This window comes from Coloeus monedula, assembly GCF_965178545.1.
Source record: "Coloeus monedula genome assembly, chromosome: 2".
Classification (NCBI taxonomy): domain Eukaryota; kingdom Metazoa; phylum Chordata; class Aves; order Passeriformes; family Corvidae; genus Coloeus; species Coloeus monedula.
This window is the reverse complement of record NC_138782.1, coordinates 77,311,496-77,334,287: the sequence shown is the minus strand read 5'-3', so window position 1 is coordinate 77,334,287 and position 22,792 is coordinate 77,311,496. Positions and strand designations below refer to the sequence as shown.

At 35.7% G+C, this 22,792-nt stretch overlaps 1 protein-coding gene across 1 annotated transcript in view; it reads left to right on the top strand.

The window, feature by feature from the left end:
• The window catches only part of GRIK2 (glutamate ionotropic receptor kainate type subunit 2), a gene marked incomplete at both ends in the record, with an annotated part of 355,572 nt that overhangs the window by 266,382 nt on the left and 66,398 nt on the right, over positions 1-22,792 (top strand). The window contains one exon of the mRNA XM_082276818.1: positions 1,555-1,772. Within this exon, the coding sequence (XP_082132944.1) occupies positions 1,555-1,772 (218 nt within the window). The remainder of the gene's footprint in view (positions 1-1,554; positions 1,773-22,792) is intronic.

Sequence of the window (22,792 nt, the reverse complement as noted above, 5' to 3'; positions counted from 1 at the left end):
AAGTCCTATCTGACTTTACTGGTGTTGGTTTTTAAATGAAATGAGTGCAATTAAAAAGAGTTTTTGATGGTGGGCTTGTTGGGAAATCTCTTAGTGTTATGGTGTCTAAGTGTCTGACTAACAGGGCCTAGGAGCAACTACATCAGACAGGTACTTTTCTACTTTTTTCCTTGCAGAATTCTAGGCAGAGTCTGGCGCTGGAGTTGGCTGTCATGTCCAAGTCTGTCAGCCTTTTTTGTTTGAAACAGCAAGGGTAAGATGAACTGCAGGGTAAGATGGGCTGTTTTTGAATACAGTAGTCCAGTTATGATACCACTTCTTTTTCCCTTTTCTTTGGTTTTCTTCCTCCCTCCCTCCCCAGTCCTTGTTCTTTTTTTTGGCATTGAGTTTGGAAGTTTTACATAATCTTTCATTTATATGAAGATGTGTTACCTTGCTGGACCAGTTCCTTAACTAATTCAATATAAGCACTAAAATTTAACAGGAATAAAATAGTCCATCTTGCCTTCATTCCATTTTACCCAGGAGATTTAAGAGCAAGCAGAGTAACCAATTAACAAAAAGGGATTGTTTCGGTACAATGGTATAATGGATACGGTAAAACTGTTTCCTTGAAAACAAGTTTCCAGATACTTCTAAAAGATCTTACATGAAGTTCTTAAAATGAAGCTTGAAATTATTATTTTGACGTCATTAGAAATTTCATTTCATTCAATTATAACATTATGGAAAAAATCCATACATGCTCATTTATAATAAATTTTTGTAATTGTATATTACAGTGAAATTAATTTATTCCTATTTTTAGTAATTAGGCACAAGAGGAGTTTATGTGCTTCAATTTGTCTCATTAGGCTCTAAATTAGCATTTAAAATTATGCAAATTACTATACAGTGTCTATCTCCCCCTCCATTCTTTAGTGCCATGAGCAGGCAACTCCAGCAATGCATTATAATCTATCTTTATCTAGTTTATGCATAGAAATCTAATATTTTTATTGCTACTCTATCAAATTGAAGTGTGTGGCATAGCCAACCATATTTATATGAAATTGTGGGGCTAAACATAGAGATGGGAGATGTTAATTTTTTAATCTAAACATTTAATAAACTATCCTTTACAGCAATGCAAATGACAAAACTCCAAAGTATATTTATAATAGATTTAAGATTTTGTTTCTCAGATATGAAATCCCTTTTTTCACATCTGGTCCCTTCATCAGTTGCTCGTTTTTTCTGGAAAGCAAGTTGAAGTAACTGCTTTTTTTCGTACTGGTATTTATATACGTATGGTTAGAAATTTTAAAATGGCACCTATCATTGAATCTCCCATTACTATCTTTTGATTCCCACAGCTCTGAAAAGATCTGTCTTTATAAATTTAACCAGTTATTTTTCATTTCAGTTGTGTGTGTTTGTACAAGCAGTACATGTAAACCTGTAGCTTAAAGATTATTTTGCACAGTGATTCCATCTCCCCACTGTGGCAAAAAGTGCTGAACACTTATTGTTTTCTGTGCATCAGTTTCACCTTTCTCCCCTGGTTTTCATTAGGTTCTGAGCTCATGCCTAAAGCCCTCTCCACCAGGATAGTGGGAGGCATTTGGTGGTTTTTCACACTTATCATCATTTCCTCGTACACTGCTAACCTAGCCGCCTTTCTGACAGTGGAACGTATGGAATCCCCTATTGATTCTGCTGATGATTTGGCCAAGCAGACAAAGATAGAGTATGGGGCAGTTGAAGATGGAGCAACCATGACTTTCTTCAAGGTAAGGTTTATATTCTGTTTGAAAAATTGCTGTGTCCTGATTTTGGGGTAAGGCTTTTACACCTTGCTGAGGGGCAACTGGTACGATTGCTGATGCTGTCAAAAAGAAGTGAAAAACTTTTTTGTTCTTATGATTAAAATGATAGAAAAGGAATCAAATGAAAAGTGTCCCACAGAAAATAAAGTGAATTTTTGATGATTTTCTTTTAAAGAACTGCATTTATAGCAGTGAAGTACATGAAGAAACCTGAATACTTTTCTCAGATCTTCTATAGCTGTGTGCAAGATTAAGTTTTGTCAGATTAAAAGTTGTTTTTAATTCAGCAGCATTATACCTAGTTGTAGCCTTTACTCAAGAAACACTAAGGGTATTAGTGGCTGTACTGAGAGAAACTTTTTGGACTTCGTAATTTTGAGAAACTTTTGAATGAAATTTTAGGTCCATGTAAAAAGCTCAGATTATTCCAGTTTTTCTGTTCCTTTTAACCTGTTACTAAGGTAACTGAATTTGAAATATAGTGAAGTATGATATTGAATTAGAGAAACATATTTTTTGTCTAGATTCATCAGGCATTTAAGCAGACTTAAATTAGTGATAAGGATTCATGAAGGGAGAGAAGATGGTTTGTTCTCTAACTTCTTGTGTTTGATAGCACAGAGGTGTCTCAGATATTCCAGAGAGAGAGATGTTAAACAATAGTTGCCTGATCTTTGGTACTTTTTGAAGGCTTTTGGCTAATATATTCTAGTGTTAAGAATTATTATGCTCTCATCTAAAGCTCTACATTGACTGTCACGTTGGCATTTGTAATCAGCAAACTGAGAACCAAGGTCACTTGTAAACTGGTACAGAAATTGAAGACGGCATGCTCAGTTCCTCCCATCAAATTCAGAGAATGCAACATTTTTTTATATATCAAGGCTAAATAATCACTATTTAATCTTATGACAGTAGATCTTGTACCCAATCAAAGTGTACACATAGTTTAAATTTTAAAAAAATAAGTCATTTATAAGGCTTTCAGCTTCTGCTTGGAAATAAAAACCAATTCAACTCCAATACCTTGGAATGTTTCAAGCTGCTTAACTTAAAGCATGCATTGGGAATGTTCTGAGTATTTTCCTCAAAATACTTGTTGGAAAAGGAGACGATGAAATTGATAGAAATGACTAATCAATTAGAGGTCTCTTCATGTCAGGAAATATGTGAAGCAGTTAAAAGTAACAACATTGAAAGTTTAAAGACTGAGGTTTTTAAAAGAGTCAAAATTATTTATGCCTTGAGACATAAAGAAATAACACAAGGTATTTATTGAATTACCAGGAAACACTATAGGGCTTTAACTTAATTTTAGTATGGCAGAAAAATTTGATCTAATTCTATTTCAGAGTCAAACTGTGGACACTAAAATATTAGGAAACAACTTTAAATTTTTAGTTTTCCTTTTGCTCGTCCTTAATTTTTTTTTTTTAATTTAGTGCCCCTAATGTGGGTTTTCTAAGTTTCCAAGTGCACAGAGATTATTCCTCTTTCTCTCGACTTTTTCCCCTCTGCATGTTGATATAATACTCCCTCTTCTGCACAATTATTCCTTTTCTCTTTATTCTTCTGTTTACATTTGTCTATGTCTAGATATACTTTGTGTTTGTCTAACATACTGTATCCAAGAACTAGGGAGGCCTTGCGTCTAATGAAATAGCACTTTCACATCCTTCACTGAAGATTTTTATTTGCAGTTGAAATAACCTAGACTTAAACACAACAAATTTAGGATGTTAGATCACATGATTTAGTATTACTCTTTTTACATTAATGAATTCTCCTCCTTCATTGTGAGTGAAAAAGAGAAATCATAAGAAAACATAGGATTTCTTTATTCAGCTAATAAATTCTAGGTCAAATTAAAGTTTATTCTATTGAACAAATATATTTCCTGGACTTTTTGTGTGAACAGATCATGATTAGCAGGTGTTTCATGACATGAAACTGTTAAGAAATAGTTAAGAACTGTTCCAACTAGGGCCAACTGATTTGAAATATTTTTCTGTTGTTTACTATCTTATCTAGTAGTAAATTAATTTTTATTATTTGCTACTACTACTATTTTTATTATTAATGGATATTATTTACCTGATGAAATTAATCAAAACTTAAGCATTAGATGTAGCTACATCTGTTCTTGCAGATTGTCAGTAAGTGAAAATCATACTCAAACAGAAAAAAAAATGAAAACAGTGCAAAACCATTTGATTCATTCTGAAGCAATGTCCAGGAGAACATCAGGGTTTTCTTGATGTAAATGCTATTCCCCAGAGCTACCTGTGTAAGGAATGCAGGTTAATTAGATATGTATTCCATGAAAGATAAACCAAAACATATATATATATACAGGGTCTTTAATAGTAAACTTCCTGGTGAAATTAGGTATTTTTATCTAATGATGTGGAGTTATCAGAAAATAAAATACTATAATTTTGGTCAAAATGGTATATCTGTGTTTGTGTGTTTTCAAAACATATTTCTAATCTGTAAAAACTAATTAATTCAGGAATGTAATTTCCTTACATAAGAAAATGAAAATGCAAGAAAATATTTTAAAATAAGGCTTTAAGTGGAATTGCATTACAAGGTACTGTTAGAATTGAATATCTCATAGAATATACTAAAAAATACAAAAAGTGCTAAAAGCAAGAATATGATAAAACAGTTTTAAATTGTATATATTATATTCTCTGACATATGGATAACTGAATATCAATTAGGAAGTGCCTTTTTATATGGCATTAAGGAAAATATTAATGAACTTTTGTGTTCTGTTCTGGTGATCACACTTTGAAAATATGCTTAACATTGGAAAGTGTTCATTAAAGGTGAAAGAATGAAGAAGGTCTGAAAATAAGCATTAAAGATCTGTCTGTTTAATCTGCTGAAGATAAGGTTAAGAGGTGACTTGATCATGGTTTGCAAGTGCCTTAATGGGAATGAGACTTTTGATGCTAGATGACTCTCTAATCTAGCAGAAAAAGGCATAATGAAATCCAATGTTTCATAGCTGAAGTTAGGCAAATTCAGACTGGAAATAAGGTGCATATTTTTAAGAGTGAGAGTCATTAAGCACTGGTATAACTTATCTAGGAGGGGGTTGGATTCATCCATCACAGGCAGCTGTTATGAGGAAGATAGATACAGCATAGCCCAAGCATGTTATTCTTTTGATTTAGAGTCTACTCAGTGAAACACATAGCCTTCATTATACAAGAGGTCAGATTAGATTCTAGTAGTATGCTCATACGTCAAAAATCTAAGAGGGTATGAATTCTGGGGTGGGAGTTGCACAAAGATAATTGAGAGGATAAATTTGTCATCTGTGTGTATGTTTATCCTTAGCTACTTTGTCTTGTTTTAATGAGAGTGGATTGAGTAAAAACAGTGGCACTGTGTCACAACAAGAAATAGAGGCACCAGATGGTTTGCTAGTGTTAAATGAAATTATCGTATCTTGGTAATAGTTCCAATCACAATGAGGATTGGTAGCTGCCCACAAGACTGACAGAAATTTCTACATAAATTAGCTATATAGCAGTCCATTGAATTATTTTCTTAAAAAAACTTTGGAGCGTGGCCAAAGCTGTGTGGTGCTAAAACAAAAGGGGAACCAAATGGGTATCAGACAAACAAGCTAACTGCTGGATTAAAACCTCCTGAAGGTAAAATCTTGGAGAGCACATGGGATATATGTAGAAAATGCTGTTACCGTCATGAGACAAACATCCTTGTGAAATAGCTTTGATGAAAAAGGAGAATGTTGTCTTCAGGTTCTTGTTCCTTCATCTCATGCCTCCTCATGGTCTGAGAAACATGCATTACAACTCTTTTAGAAGCCAGAAAGCAAAGGAAAATTTCAGTCCTCTCTCCTCTTAATATATGCTCATCTGGTCTGAGCATGGAAAGGAAATAGTTTTCCAAGTTTATTATGTGCCTGGTGGGTCTGCTCAGCTAATTCATTGTGAACAATAAAGAAAACCTTAGTATTGTCCAAGAATTAGAAGAAAAGATATGTGAAAGTAAATTCTAAGCCTTATCTGCTCTTTCCTAGGGTAGGAGTTTCCTCTCCTGATGCATGCTTTGATGTTTCTCAAATTATGGATTTTTTCTTAGTTATGAAATTCTCTTCCTTTCTCTTGGCTGCTTTTGTTACTATTCACCATTTTAAAATTTTGGAAGCCTTTTTTTCTTCCTCTTTGGAATAAAATAAAAAGCATTTATTATTTTCATGAAAGGTAGTGATCTCACTCTGACTGTTCTTGGATGAAAAACTTCAGATTTTTCATTGCCTCTGACTTCTGTGGTCTCTCAGTCTATGTTTCTCAACATCCTACTGTTGGTTTCCTTGCTGAATGACAATTCTGAAATTGAGAAGAACAATACTAATTCTACCCTGCTTCTATTTGTACCACACTTCTCCACCCTCTCACACAAAAACACATAGTTCAACCCATATGTGCGTATGCGCTCTACAATATTAAGATTTTTTTTGTGAAGCTGTCATGTGCTTTTGTTTTCCCATAATTTTTCATGTCTGTAACTTTCAACGTCAGAATTTCTTTCTTTCTAGGTTTTTGTACAGTACTAGGCACAATGGAACTTTTCTTATTTATGGTTACTAGGCATCTGCATACCAAATAGTAAAAAACAAAGTACGTTTTCATTCTCTAGTAGCAGTAAATTAGTGTCATTACTTCTGTATCACAAATTAAAGGTCTTTTCAGCACTCTGTGAGATGTGTGTTTTATATCCTTGTTTTGTTGATAAGGAAGCTGAAGCACTAAAAGGGAATGCATCTTTTTCAAGATCTCATGGTGAAAGGTAGATAGGGAAGTAATTCTGGTGAAAGGCGGACAGGGGACTAATTCAGGAAAGCTGACTCACACACCTTAGAATTATCTGATAGACTGACTATTCTATTTATCATTTACATTTGCCAGTTTCTATCCTTTTCTTCCTTAGGATCATGTTTTGTACTCCAGCTTTACTTTTCTACAATTCATTTCATTTCTTCCTGCACTGCTTTCTCTCTATAAAGATCCATGCTGCTGACCCTTTTTAGTCATTTTCCTTTTCCCCCACCCTCTCACATTTTACCCTCACCATTTTATCACTTGTCTGATGATATTTAGTGGAGCAACAATTCAGCACTCTGTGTCTGTCTTCCTCTTCCTCTTCCACATTCTCAGCCTGTTAAAAGAAATAGCATTAAGCCCTACCTATAAATTACAAAGTCTCAGAAACCATCTCTTAAAGCTGAAGGAAGGGGTTATGGGGGAATTTTCCCACTGCTTCCAGCTGGAGTACAAGTGACAGATTCTCTGACATAAACAGAAGAATAGCAGCAAGAAAAAAGGTATTAATGTCATTCATTTGTCATGTGTAAGGTTGGCATTGACATGCATAAAGCCAGTACTTCAGTGGAGTTTTCAAGCCTGGATTTGAACAGTGTAATAGACAAATGATATTTATTTGTTTAACAAGTAAAGATGCAGTACAAGCGCATGAGTGTATACACTTTAGTTGAATGCTTCAAATAAAACATCATGATGTTTGGCAGTGTGTGTTAATTACTTGGTGCAATTGTTCCAAGTCAAAGATGAGAGAAATACTGCTTGTGAGCTTCTCAAATATCCAGTGACTGACAGTGACTAATGGAAACCAATCTTTTGAGTCACAACTTCCATGTACTAATTTCGATAATGCATAAAAAATAATTGGCAGCAGATAGTACAGGTATGTGTTCAGTTTGATTTAATATTTCACTTTATAGATAAGTTGCATTTTGCTGTAACAAATACAGACTTTCATGAAAACACATGCGGTACATCTGTCTAAAAAGGGAATTGAATATAAATATCATGTAAACTTTTTTTGCATCTTTTTGATCATGATGGTTTGGACCTAACTGCTAAAAAAACCTACATGCATCACTTCCTCTTTGCCATGTTTCCCTCTTTGCGGGAACACTACTTAGTTAACCACTGCTTCTTTTAATGTACAAAAAATGCAGATATAGTTGTAAATCTCTAAAGCAAGGTCTGTGGTCACTCCATACACTTGTAAGAACTAAATCTGCAACAGCAGAGCTTGTGAGAATGAGACATAGGCTTTTTCCAGAGATCTTAAAACATCTCTGCCTCACTGAGTTCTGTAGGAGCTTGGGTGGGTTGGACGGTCGGGACGGACGGAGACGAGAGATCTCTGTAGTCAGATCTTGGAGCATGCGGTTTATTGCAAAGGGCGTGGGTACAGGGGCACTGCTTAGAGCTGCAGCTGCAGCTCGGAGCAGGCCCAAGAGAGCAAGAGTGTAAAAGTAAGAGCAAGTAGGTAAGAGTAGAGTAAGAGTGAGCGAAGAGGAAGTAAGTAAGAGAAGGGTAGTAAGTAAGGGGGAGAAGTCCTCGTTACAATACAATAAATCATCTTCTGTACTGAATATTGTAATTTTCACTAGCCAGTCTAGTACAAGATACAAACCCTGTAGCATTTACATACAGCTTATAAGAATTGTTATATTACCATAGGGTGTTACATTTTAACTCCTAAAAACTACTCTTCGGACCCCTTCTGCTGAGCTAGTAGGGTCTGCTCTGACCCTTGGACCTGCCTGCAAGCAGAGGGTATTGTTCAATCAAGAGGGGATTACCTTCAGTCGGCCATACCATTGTTTTCCAGCTGTTCAGTAACTAAGACTTGGTATCTCAAAGGTGGCCTTCATTTCGATGTCGCTTATAGTTTTCATATTCCCAAAATCTTTTGTCAGGCAATCATATTTATAAGGCTTTCCTGTTTCATCTTCCCCAACAAGTTCTACTTATTTTTGCAAAAGATCAGGGAAGTTAGGCAATGGTAGGTAGGTTATGTGATGCATCACCACAGACTATAACAAGAAGAGCAGGGCATTTGAATTCTGTATGGAAGAAATTACAATAAATTCGGTACCATTAAGTTCTCTGGGGTGAACTTTGTTTTGAATTTGAAGGCAGAAAGCAGAAAAAACCAACAGAACTGTCTAGGTATGGGGACAATGGTTTTATTCTGTCATGACCCTTACCTCGTCTTAGAGGGATTACTATTCCTACAGTAAATAAGAGCATATGTTTGGCTTCATGTTGCATTTCAGTGCTAAGGCATGAAACTAAAAGTAGATGGAACGTGACAGAAATCCTCTACCTTTCCACCCTCATCTTTGTCCACACCCATACCTTTTCCCTTGCCTTTCTCCTTTCCCTGCTCCTCATTTCTTATACCCTTTTCCCTGTTAGTTAGGACTGAAAAAGATGAACATAATGACCAGTCAGATTTTAATTTCTACAAAGATTTATACTGCTTTATTCTATATATTCAGACAGTAAGCACTTTTAATAAACTACTGTATAATATTTGGTTATACTCCAAAACCACAGGATTCATATATATCATTTACATGTCTCAGGCTACAACTCTTAGAAATGGATGAAAAATGTACAAATGCCTTTTGACATTCCCTTAAAAAACCACCCAAACTTTTCAGTGAAAACAAGAGTAGACATTCACAATAATTAAAATATTGAAACAAATAATTAAGATATGAATTGGGTCCCCACTAGTTATTTTTGAGAGGAAGTCAAAGAGAGACATCAAAAAGAAATGAAAAGATGGTATCAGGAAAATTCTAGTTTCTCTTTGAATCAATTAACATTTTCCATAACTCAGTATCGGTTTCTGCCTAACCAAAAATGTTCAGAGGGGAAAAAGTGTTATGTTGATCTCCCCACTGAACACTCAGGTGGGCTACTCTATGGTCCTATCTGACCTTCCTGTCCCATAATTATTTCAGGGTGTGAATATTATACAGAGCTAAAACAAGCATACAAACAAGAAGTTGGCATTTGCATTATTTATCAAAATTGCATCCAACAATATGCATTAATTAGTGTATATGCATTAATGATCCATATTGTAGGTACATGGTGGAGGTGGTCTGAAGAAAATTGATCTTTCTCAGTGTGTAAGGTATGATATAATATAGCAAGATCTAATTTTCAGCTGGATGGAAATACAAGATACAAGAAATCATAGCCCAGACTGGGTAAAAAAATAACAACTTTACGTTTCTCCTTAGAAAGTCAAGCTTGATATGCATATATTACCCAAACCACAATTTGAGTCCAAAATTGTGTCAGGATTATTTATCAGCAAAAGACATGAATTTCTGTAAAATGTAGATAATTCAGAGGGATGTAATAATTTAGATATTTGAAAAATCATTTTGCAGTTAAGAGAAACCCATTCTGCCTCTTTTTTTTTTTTGAGAATATATAGTGATGCCACAAAAGACAACAGTCACAGAATCACAAAAGGGGTAAGGTTAGAAGGGACCACAGTTGGTCCTCTGGTCCCACCTCCCTGCTCAAACAGTCATCCTTGAGCACATTGCATGGAATTGTGTCCAAACAGCTCTTGAATATCTCCAGTGAGGGAGACTCCACAACCTCTCTGGGCAACCTGTTCCAGTGCTCAATCATTCACACAGTAAAGAATTTCTTCCTCATATTCCGATGGAACTTCCTGTGCATCTGTTTCTGCCCATTTCCTCTTGTTCTATTGCTCGGCATCACCGAGCAAAGTCTGGCTCCATCCTCTTGACGCTCCCCTTCAGATACTTCATCACGTTGATGTTGTCCCCTCTCGTTCATCTCTTCATGAGGCCAAACAGGCCCAGCTCCCTCAGCCACTCCTCATAAGAGAGATACTCCAGTTCTTTACTTATCTTCGTAGCCCTCCTCTGGATTTGTTCCAGGAGCTCCATGTCTCTCTTGTACTGAGGAGCCCAGAACTGGACACAGCACTGCAGATGTGGGCTCACTAATGCTGAATAGAGGGGCAGGATCACCTCTCTCAAGCTGCTGGGAATGCTGTACCTAATGCACCCCAAGATGCTTTCCTTTTAAGTCAGATGGAATTTAATCACCACTAATAACTGCAAATTGCTTTTCTCAATAGCTGTTTTGTTTTGCTCGCTGCTAGCTCTACGTGCTATAGGCCTGTGGCAAGAGTCAAACCAGATTTCAGATCCAGCTGCAAATGAACATATTTGTTGTTGTTGCATTTTTATTTTTCAGTTGTGAAGAAAGCTTCTCTGGCTGCTAGAATGCTAGAACTGATGGGAGTGGAGCTGAGTGTCATTACATGGCAGGGCAATCTTATATCACTCTGCTAAAATTGAAAGCCACTGGGAATCCACATCCTTTGGGAAGTGAGTTATGTTGCCTAGACATTTGAAGTGTGACAATGAGAAAATCAACAACACTGAAATTGCTGATTCTTCCAATGTACATTTTCTTTATGTACTAATGTAGGTATTGTTTTAATTGGTAACCCATTTTTCTTCCTCTCCCTTAACCGATGCCCTCCACTTTCTGGCCTGTTCAGGGCCTGTAATGACACTGCTGACAGGATCAGTTGTAAGAGCATTACTGATCTCTGGGTTCTCATCATAAGTTTAGTTACACGGGTTTTTCCTCAGAAATGCATAACCTAATTGCTCTGCCTCCTTATCACCTTTCTCTTCTCCTGCTGCTTTCCCCAGGAGGCAGGGTGAGAACACTTCTCTTTTTTCTTCTCTTTTCAGCTTTTTCCCTTTATGTTTGTCTTCAGATCTTGAGCAAGGTGAGAAAGGGAACTGAACTAGATCATAGAGAAACCTTTAACTGCAAACAGCATTCTTTATGAAAGACATAATTCAGAGATAGGGTATGTTTAGGAAATTCAGAGTACATCTGAACACGTTTAACTATCAGAGTCTAAAAAAAAGTGCCTTGCTCTTCAAAGCAAATAGATCTGTCACCAAGTAGCCATGTAAAGGTTGCCGGATTTGATCTATGACTCATCCTGGGAATGTGATTCAGAAACAATTCTCCAGAGTGAACTGTCCCTTGGTTCAGCCATTTTTTGTGAGATCCTGCCATACGAGCAACATTCAGTGTTGAATTCCTGCCCACTAAAACAGCCTGAAATCCTCCATTCATTAGCAGAGGTGAACTCTTAGTTCTGCCTGTCAATTTATATATCGTAATACTGAGGTGTTGTCCAACTACATTAGCATTGCTTTGTGTAGAGAAATATTTTCAGTGCCAGAATTGCCCCAGACATCACCTAAAGTCTTATTATGCTGATGAATTTCTGTTCCAGATTTATTAATTTCTCCAAACGGAGTGCTTGTTGAGATTGATTAAACCATCCTTTTACCATGTATCTATGGTAATAATTATATAATTATGCAAGGTTTTTTGCCTTTTAGGCGTTTTTCTGTATCCATGCATTAATGAACTTGTATTTAATGTACTGAAGATCCTTAATCTGAGCAATATACTTCACTAGTTTATTAAAAAGTGTACTAAATTTTGCTTTAGAATCACAGAATCACAGGATTGTTTAGGTTGGAAAAGAGCTCTAAGACTGAGTCCAACCATTAACCTAACGCTACCAAGTCCACCACTAAGCCATGTCCTTAAGCACCGCATCTGCATGTCTTTTAAATACCTCCAGGGACTCTGACATAACCACTGCCTTGGGCAGCCTGTTCCAATTCTTGACAGTCCTTTCCAGGATGAAATTTTTACTAATATCCAGTCTTAACTTACCCTGACAAAACTTGAGGTCATTTCCTCTCATCCTATTGCATGTTACTTTTGAGAAAAGACTGACCCCTACCTTGCTACAACCTCCTTTCAGGTAGTTGTAGTGTATTTACACAAAGGTCTCCCCTGTGGCTCCTACTCTTCAGGCTAAATACAACCATCTCTGTCAGCTAATCCTAATAAGACTTGTGCTCCAGACCCTCCACCCTCTCTGTTGTCCTTCTCCAGACATTCCAGCACCTCAGTTCCTTTCTGGTAGTAAAGGGGCTCAGAACTGGACTCAGGTTTCGAGGTGTGGCCTCACCAGTACCAGTTACAGGAGGACAATCACTGCCATGGTCCTGCTGACCACACTATTGCTGATGCAGGCTAGGATGCCATTGGCCTTCTTGGCCACCTGGGCACACTGCTGGCTTATATTCAGCCAGTTGCCAACAAACACCCCCTGGTCCTTCTCTGTTGGGCAGCTTCTGGAATAGTGGCTGCTCTTCCCACAAGGTGTAGCTTTGCATGGGGTTGTTTTGATCCAAGTGCAAGATCCAGCAACTGGCCTTGTTGAACCTGATACTCTTGGCTTCAGCCCATCAATCCAACCTGTTCTGATCCCCCCTCAGAGCCTTTCTATCCTCCAGCAGATCAACACTGCCTTGCAACTTGCTGTCATCTGCAAACTGACTGAGGGTGCATTTGATCTCCTAATCCAGACAAGTGATAAAGACACTTAACAGGACTGGGCCCAATTCTGAGCCCTGGGAAATGCCAGTTGTGACCAGCTGCCAACTGGATATAACTCCATTCACCACTGTTCTTTGGGCTTGGCCATCCAGACATTTTTTTATCCAGCAAAGAGTACACCCTTCCAAGCCATGAGCGGTCAGAGATGAGAAAGAGATGTTGAAAAGCAATTTGCAAGCTAAATCCAGATAAGTTATCTTGTGAACTACTGTGATTTGAAGGAAGCATGAGAGCTTTTACTATATTAATACATACTATTAGTGAACTATTATTTACTAATGAAGGATATAACTTACCTTAAAATATTTGTTTGCGTATCTTTGCACTTGAGAACTATGTTACACCTCAACAAACTGTAAAAAATGGAATATACTCTAGAGGCCTTTGAAGACTTGAATTTCTTGGTCTTTCTTTGAAGAAGTCGTACTTTCTTTTGCTGTAGGCCAGTGGCAAGACAGATACAGTTCTGTTTCTCTTTCCTAACTCTCACTGTCTTTCTGTGTCTTTCATTTTTTATTTTTTTATACTAGTGATATCTTCCTTGACTTACAAGGACACTTCCAGAACTGTTTAGAAGCTTCTATTCAACATTTCTCATAGAAGTTTCATGTACTCTTTCATACATTTCCACCTTCTGAAAAAGGAATATGCATTCCTAAATGAACTTTCTGTGAGGAAGGAATACTAGCAGCCAAAATTTTCTGTGATCTTATGGGAAAGTTGTCTACCTCTGGCAAAGAAGCTTTGAGGATAGTTTCTTTATTCTAGAACTTTTATCTAAGCCTATTCAGGTAGTTATCATTCAAATGTATTTTTATTCAGGTTGAATTGCTAAGGAACTTGAATTGAATTTAAAGAAACCAGCTTGGTTTCTTCATTTTATGGTTACACCTTGTATTTCTGATGCAGTTTGTGGTTCCTTGAAGATCTTGCAGAGATGCTTATCATAGCTCATTATAGATGTGAGATCCAACAATGGCATTCTAGTCAGGGGTTTGGCTACCCCTACAATCAGAAGTTAGTGGAGGAAACACTGATTTTTCGGTTTCCTTTTCCAGTCACAGCCTGTTCATAATGAAGAAGATTTGGCTGTTTCAGTGGTTGTCTTTTCAAATCAGATCATCAAAGATGAAAGGAAGGTTGAAGGGAAACCATGGGGCTCATTTCACAGAAGTACTGAGGACAATTATTTTTTTATTCTTATTCATCTAATAACAAATTTCTGGACTTCTTCTCCAAGAGGAAGCTTGATTTCTAAGTACTACAAATAAATGTCTGAATACTTACAAAAAATATTGAGTCTCGTGGTCTTAATTCTTAGGCCTTCAATTTTTGTTTCTGAAATGTAGCACTATGGTAAATTGAGTAACTTTTAGGGGAATTCATATAACAGCAAAACCACTAACAGTGCCAAAGGCTGCAGTTGCAATAACTTGTGATTTGAGATTTTTTCTTTTATTTTTGCCTTTGTTAACATTAAAGATGAAATCAAGTCATTAAAAACCTCTCCTATATCTGTCATTCAAATTTTTAGTATTTTATTTTCTTTGACTGTCTTGCATTACACAAACTCTATTTTAATGTTATCAACTGCTACTGTAGTTAGTTTCACCTCATAAGTAAATTGCTTAGCAAAGGTAATTTATTATTCTTTTTAGATATAAGAATTGTAAAACAAAGTGTGGCATTCCTAAAACAATAATTAATGAAAGCAGGAATAGGCTGTATTCCTGAAGTATCGCTGAATGCACGGGGTAGGACTGTACTAAAAGTAGATTGGTGAATTGGTATATTGGTATAGAAAGGATATCAACTGTTGATTGAGAGAATTTTATAGGAAGGCATAATAATATACTGTGTGTTGGTCTCAAAGCCAGAAAAACACACACACACACACACACACACACATACACATACACACAGATGATTTGTTTTACTAGGAAAGATGTAGCTTTTGAATCATGTAAGGCAGGTTTCTTCTCACTCCAATATGTGGATGGATACCTGCTTTCCTCTTTAGTAGTCATCTAGGTGCCCCTGACTGACACTGGAAAGAAACTGAAAGGGACCAGAAAGTAGTTCCTCCGTACTAAGCAACTATCCTAGAAGGACAACATTCTCCAGAGTTACAGGAATTAACCTGTATGGTGACTGTAGAGAAACTTAGGTTAGTACCTGGCTGTAGATACTTAATGTGTAGGTGGCTAAAAATATTGAAGAAGAATCTTATAAAATTTCTGGTCACTTTTTAAGCACTAGACACTTTTCATATATCTATAAACTACAGTTTGACCATAGGGAGAGGTGGTGATTTAAAAAATCCATGTACTCAATTAATTTTACAAGGAATAATACACATAATTCCTGTTCTATAATAAAACTGACTTAACTACCACAGTGAAAATATTTGTTTTCTTTTAGATTAATGGTTTAAAAACTGCAAAGAGATTATTTTTGAGCATGTTGGCACTGAAATGAACACAAAAAAAAGTAGAAAAGGAAAATCTCTCATAGAAAATCATAGAAAAATCCATGCTTTGGCTTACAGTCTGAGTTGAAATATGGCCAAAATTATGGTCTATGTATGTAAACATTGCATTTAGAAAGATTGAGCTGATCACAATGAGTAAGCCACTGATTAGAAAAGCCTGTATTTTAAAAAAGAAAAAAAAAGAAGTAAAAATAAAAAAGAATAAACCCTATACAACATTTTGATTTGCTTACATGGCTCCATGTGCTTGATCATATTAGAAGTTCAGTACATTTATCTTCCACCAGCAGGGCAGGTGTTGCTGTGTCATTTGCTGTATAACTTGTCATTTTTGTTACATTTATAAGTTCAATTTAAAAAAAATTAAATTAGAGACACAGGTGCAGGCTTTCTATGTGTGCACCAGTAATGTGTTTGCCTTGTCTGCATATTTTGTAGGAAGTATCTTGTAGTCGCAACATATTCTGTCACAGTTTTCGTGGAAACTTGAAAATGGGTACTGTTCACCTTGCATATGGGAGATTAGCGGGATGACACGGCAAAATTAACAACCTTGTTTACAGGAAAAATAAAATTAGCTGACATCCAGAACAAACTATACCCTCTAACAGATTCTGAATCATTCATTATGTTTTGCAAATTTTATTTTTCTATCATTTTGGATTTCTTGGTTAGAAATTAGAGCAGGAAAATATTATAGCTAGAATAGAATATTTCAGATGGAAGGCATCTAGAGTAATCATCTAGTCCAACTGCCTGAGCAATCCAGGGCTGACCAAAAGTTAAAGCAAATTATTAATGGCCTGAACAAAAGGCCTTTTAAACACTGTCAGGCTTGGGTCATTGACCATCTCTGGGATGCCTGTTCCAGTGTCCAAAGCTGTTTTAAAAATTATTGATAAAAAAATCACGATTTCTTACCCCCGATTTTGAAGTAAGAATTTTGAAAGGGATTGTCTAAAGTAAAATGTATACTGAAATCTTTACATGGAGTTTCACATATATTTTTTTAAATGTGTTCTGTATCTCTGTCTTGTACACATTCAGACTATATTTTTAGTAGTAAGCATAACAGGACAGGATCTTTTTTTAAATCAAGGTCACTGGGCTAAACTCTCTTTTCCATTAAAATTAGGCAATCATGCACAAACACACTATTAGGAAGAGTCTTAGGTATGTATTTGACATCTCCTGAATTATTATCTGTATTTTGTTTCTGTCCTGCTCACAAAAGAAAAAAAATTTTTTAGTACTGGTTCAACTTAGAGCTAATTAGTTGTGAGAGTAGTTCAAGTTATTAGTACAACTTGAAAATCCTAAGATGGAACTAAATCCTTAATTCTTCTATGTTTATTTTTTATACATAAGTTCCCATTGATTCCAGTAAGTATTAGGTATTTCTATACCTTTGTGAATCTGGATTTAAAGACATATGAAAAAAAAGAGAAAAAGAAAGGAACTAATTCCAAGTAAGACTAAACACAAAATTAATTGTCGCCACTAAAGCTTAATAAATCTGAAGTTTAACAAAACAAAGAAACAAACAAACAAAAAATGTAGAGTTCTGGGGCTAGAGCAAAGCCAAAGTAAAATGCAACTAAAACACCAATCATATAATATTTTCATTCTGTTTGAAACAAAAGTGTTATATTTGATCTTGAATTTAAAACCTGTTTTTCTCTTTGTCATGCTGGTGTTTGCCACAGCATTACAATGAGAACTATTAGATAATTGATATTGCTTATCATTTTAATTTTAAATGAAATATTTCATTACTGTAATATGTGTCAAAAGAAATTATTTCATTTAATGTGAAAATAGAATCTGATTTTTTCATATTCAAGGGCAGAAAAACAAACACACTCTAAGTTCTGATGTTCTCTAATGCACATTACTGATTTGTAAACATATATTTGGAATGTATTTTAAGTGATGACTAATTTCAAGCTTATTTCCATAGTGAACACGATGTATTTTGAGATGGATTTTTTAAGTGGGACCCAGAATGGCTCCTCATTTGCTTAAAAAATTCAAACCCAGATCTACTTTGCATAATTTTACATAGACAACGGTTCAGTATAAAGGAACAAATGCTCTTCTTCTCCACATACACACACATAAATGATGACTACATGTTTGTGTGCATAATTTGCAAACAGCCTTTCCCCTGAAGGTATAGGAAACACACTGTTATTTTACTGCACTTCTTTTGTTGAAGAGGAAGTGGTGTCATTGAATAGAATTGCCTCATCAGACACTCTACAAAAGTGCCAAGTTGTAGCAATCAATAGGGAAACAGCAGATGTGAAGGTTAGTTGGCATCAAAGAATATGAGTGGGAAAGCTTTCCTATGGGAAAGAAAGTGCTTCATTACTCTTTATCTATACTCAGAATATTGATTCTATCAAGCTTTCAGAAAATTAGAGTATGATGGCTTTCACGACTCCAGCTCTGAACGAGTCACTTTAAAAACAGTTAAAGAGTTATATAGCTATCCGTGTGGGAAGTTGTACCAAGTGAACAGAATTTTATTAGTTTTTAAACTTAAATGCTGCAATTTCTTCTCTTTCTGAAGAAAGTTCCAGTGCAATGGCTCTGGGACAAGGACTGCCTCCCTAGGTGATCATTGTAGATGAGTATAAATGTTGCTTTTAGAGCTGTTCATAGGAAACAAACAACGTTATCATTTCTCTAGAGTATAAATGTTTAAAAACTCTAGTTCAGAAAGTTTCTTGTTTTGGGACTGCCTTGGATATTCATATTTGTTTCTTTTTCTGAACCATGTAAACGATGTTGGTCCATACAGGAACTACTGCAGAAAAACTGAGTTTCAATGCATCAATCAAGTTCATTTTCTTTAAAGAGATTGTCCTGCCAGGAATGGCAAAACTGGAGAGTCAGTGAATCATAGATAGCATTTGTCAGTGTAAGAGCTTGTAGTTGCTGATAGCAGTTGAATGCTTTTCTGAGCAAATGTAAAAAGGAGCAGGTGTTAGTGCGGATAGAGTACTTGCAAGGAAATATTCACTGATGGATGGTTTTGTTCATTCACTTTGCAAACTTGTAAGATAGTTTGTTTCCATGAAGGTGAATTAGATTTTGTGTGGTTGAGACTGATTATGCAGGGTTTTTTTCTTTAGAAAAAGAGCTCAATTTTTAATCATGTATCTTTCTCTAAGAATATCTCTAGTCAGAGGGATGGATATATATTTCTTATAAAACATTGAAGCAAGTTTGTCTCATTGATCTTTAAATCAAAATACTGCTTAATGGAAGTTATGCCTTTCGGTGCTTGGTTATTATTTAGCGTAAATATATTTATTTGGCAAGATGAAGAAGGAGTCAGCATTAATTATCTAAAAGCACCTTTCTCACTGAAATCCAGCATGGATTGAAAATTAATTGTCCCTGGTCCTTGGGCTCTGTTCACACTAATAAGCAAATAAATGCACTATGACACACTGAATCAAAGGTTGCACTGACAGTTTAGGAATTTAGAGCCAGAATAGAACCTGATTTGCTGAGTACTCCAAAGTGCTTCCAATTCCTCTGCCTACAAAGTTCTCAAAAGGGGACCACAAAAGTTCGCAACAAAGTTCACAATTGAGGACTTTAAGAGCTTAAATGAAGATCTCATGGTATCTGTTGAGATTGGTCTTTCGTTTTAGAGCACTGTGTAATGATGTTTACAAGCAAATTGCTTCTGCCTTCAGTGCTTACAGATATATTTGGCAACAAGAGAAAATGATTTTGCCTTTGGATTTAAAATGAAGCTGAGGTGTTCCTGTCATACGTTAGCCAACACCAATATTTTTCCCTCAATAAACATAGACGAAAGCACCATAAAAAACTGTAGAATAAGCTCACCCTTTTTGTGATTTTGCTGCTCTCCATCAATAATTTATCAAAGCAAGCAACACAGAGATAGCAATAAGATTTATATCTGTATCTAACATGCATAGAAGTTTGCAACTTGGAAGTTTGCAATTAGATTCTTGTTTTAGGTAGCAAATTCACATTAGTAATGGAGAGAGTAATTTTATTTAAATATGCTGAGAAAGTTAAATGTCCGTGTCTTGAAGTTACAAAAAACACTCCAAGCTGAAATCTTATCTGAGAGGACAAACCTTTTTTTCTATTGCTGTATTACAATGATTCCATACTTGCTCAGAAACAAATAACCCAGAGTTTCAGCCAACCGTATCAGCTGTGAGCACTGAGATTCAGGGTCAAGTTTACCTGCAAGTGAGATCACCTGTAAGTGTCTATTCTGGCAGCTTTTCACTTGGCCTAATATCTGTTACCTTAATCAAGATTGCTTTAGAAGTGTAATGATCCCTGTAGGATATTTTTAGTTCATTTACCATATACCTTTTATAGAAAGAACAGAGCATTGTAGTTTTCAGAGTGGGAATACATGGTTTGAATATATGTAATATGGAGCACATCCTCTAACTGTGTTTGCATAAGTCACATTAAAATTAGCATTTTGCAAGGCATCGTAAAAAAAAAAGAAAAAACCAAATCCCTATAGACCAAAGTTAGTGACAATATTTGATGGTCCTAAAGGTAGATGTCTCATTCATTAAATATTGCAGTCTAGCTAATTAGACTATATGAACTGTATTATTTTTTACTGTAGGTCTCCCAACAGTTTTCTGAAAACAATGAGCATTTTAATTGATTAACGAAACAATAAAGTCCAAAGAATTAAGTTCAACTACTTTTCTCCAGGAATTACATCGTGATTCAATAAAAGATGAGGAATAAAACTGCATCAAAGCTCAGCTGTAGGAAACTTAACACATGCATACAAGCAGGTGCCATGAAGAAAAATATTTATGAGAAGAATGGGATCCTGTAATTACTGAAGGATAATTCTAAATTGAAGAACTTTCTTCTTCATGATGACATACATTATCAAAACAATTGTATCATATGAAACTCTGTGCACCTTACTAAGGACAGTGGCTTTATTACTTTTTTCTTTTACTGCTGAAATTTGTATTTCTATGCAATCCCAGTGTATTGTGCTGAAAGTCTCTAGACAAATAGATGGGTATTGGATCAGATAATTAATTTGCAATTGTAGTCTTTTTCTATGTAGAGTTATCAAAAGCTCTTTCCTCTAAATTTTTTTTTAAACTAGTACACTCAGAAATCCACTTTGCCAGAATGTTTTCTACTAAATTGGTCAACAGAAAGTACAGGAAAATTTGCTGCAGGATGTTCACAGATTACTGATGCAGAAATGTACAGAATAAACAGAGCAATGCTGTTCCTGGTGACATCAAATGCATGACATTAACAAGTCCGGGGTACAATTAAATTCACCCTGTTTTAGTGAAGCAAGGAACTAACACCACCTGGGATTTAAAAGATCTTAAGGAATAGATAGATTTTTTAAAATGCTGATTTATAGTTAGGAGGCATAGAATATTGCTAGAATGTCTACTAATATCCTTCCCCTACCTTCCTTGTGTCAACTACTGAATCATACCACTCCTTTCGGATTGACAACATTCATCTCTGGCTTCTGGTTGTCTTCAGGGTCTTGGTTGCTCCAGGTCTGTTTGTTCTCTTGTTTCAATCTGAAAAATGAATTCTTAAATTAGGGCTAATGCTTTTGAGTAATTGTGCTTTAAATTCTACCTACACAGAAAATTATTTTAGTTCTAGTGTACAGACAGAAAAAAATGCACTTTCTCATGAAAATAGTATCTTTTTCTCTCATGTTTTTACAAGACAATTATGCCATGCTTATTCCTATGTTAACTGCAGAGACTTGCAACTCATTACCAGCTAATTATTGTATTATTGATAATGGCTCGTGTTGTGGGTTGGCCTTTTTTGGTGGTTTTTGTTTGTTTATCTCTTGGTTTGTTCTGTTTTATTGGTTTTTACTGTCTTTTGTTTGTCTCAAATATCCTCGGCACTATATTACTATAGATTTACATTAAAGCCCTAATGTTAATTCAAATAGGTAAAATCTAAGTGAAATTAGCGATGTAGTGCAATTCATAAGAGGCACAAACCCCTGAATGGATTCGCATCAACGATTTAATTTTCATGTAGTGACAAGAATTTCTCTTTGCTGCAGAATCCCGTGCATTAATGTGATGATCTGGTTACCACTTTCTGCAATAAACAAAATGATTCAGCTTTCACATGTCCAAACATCTTCCTGTCATGGAAAGCTTTTCCCTTGCATAGGCCATCTGGGATCTTAACAGCTTGCTTGCCTCCAGCTCTTCTGGTACTTCCTCAGCCCTCAGCTTTGTATTAATGCAGTGAATTTTATACATGCTCAGTACACTCAAAGTACAGAGCTGTTTTATTACAGAGGCAGTTGTACAGAAAAAACCAGCTTCATTAGAAGAAAAAAAAAAAGTGCAAGAGAACCAACAAAAAGCCCCCAACAGCTCCCAAACCCAGAAAAAAAAAAAAAAAAAATGAAGCAAACTAAGACTAAGATTAACACTTAACTGTTGTGTGGCACCCTGAACCTGTAACCATTTATCCAGTAACTTAATTAAACCAACCTGTGACCAGAAAATCTGAAATTTGGGTCTAATTTTAGGAGTTCATAATACAGGGTCTGTCTACAAAATAGTTTTATGAAGAGTTGCACTTACCAGGAACTTAAAATAATCTGGGTATGTAAATATTAATAATAGTGCAGCTTTGGAAGTGTTCTCAGATAATTGTACATAAAGAAAATTATTACTTTCCTAAAATCTTTATAATTTATTATTTCCTCATTTTTTATACATGGGTATAGCCGATGATACAAGCTTGTAAAATATAAGCCTATCACCTTTAAATCACAGCTGGTGAAACTACCACAACAGGTCTTTAGTGTTGATTCCTCCCCAACAGCAGGACCCCTCTGTCATTGGACATTATTGTGAAGATGTAACATCTATGTTATATCTTTCCATCTGCCTAGCATTGATATTTATCACAGACAGCAGAGAAGTAAGTGCTTATTATGTGGCTTGAGATGAGAACACTATAACCCCTTTTAAAGCTCAGAAAGAATGAACAAATCTCTGTGATTATTTGGTTGCAGGGCTGAGGTTTAGGAGTTGGGTTTTTTATTCCTCAAAAAATTTATTTTTATATTA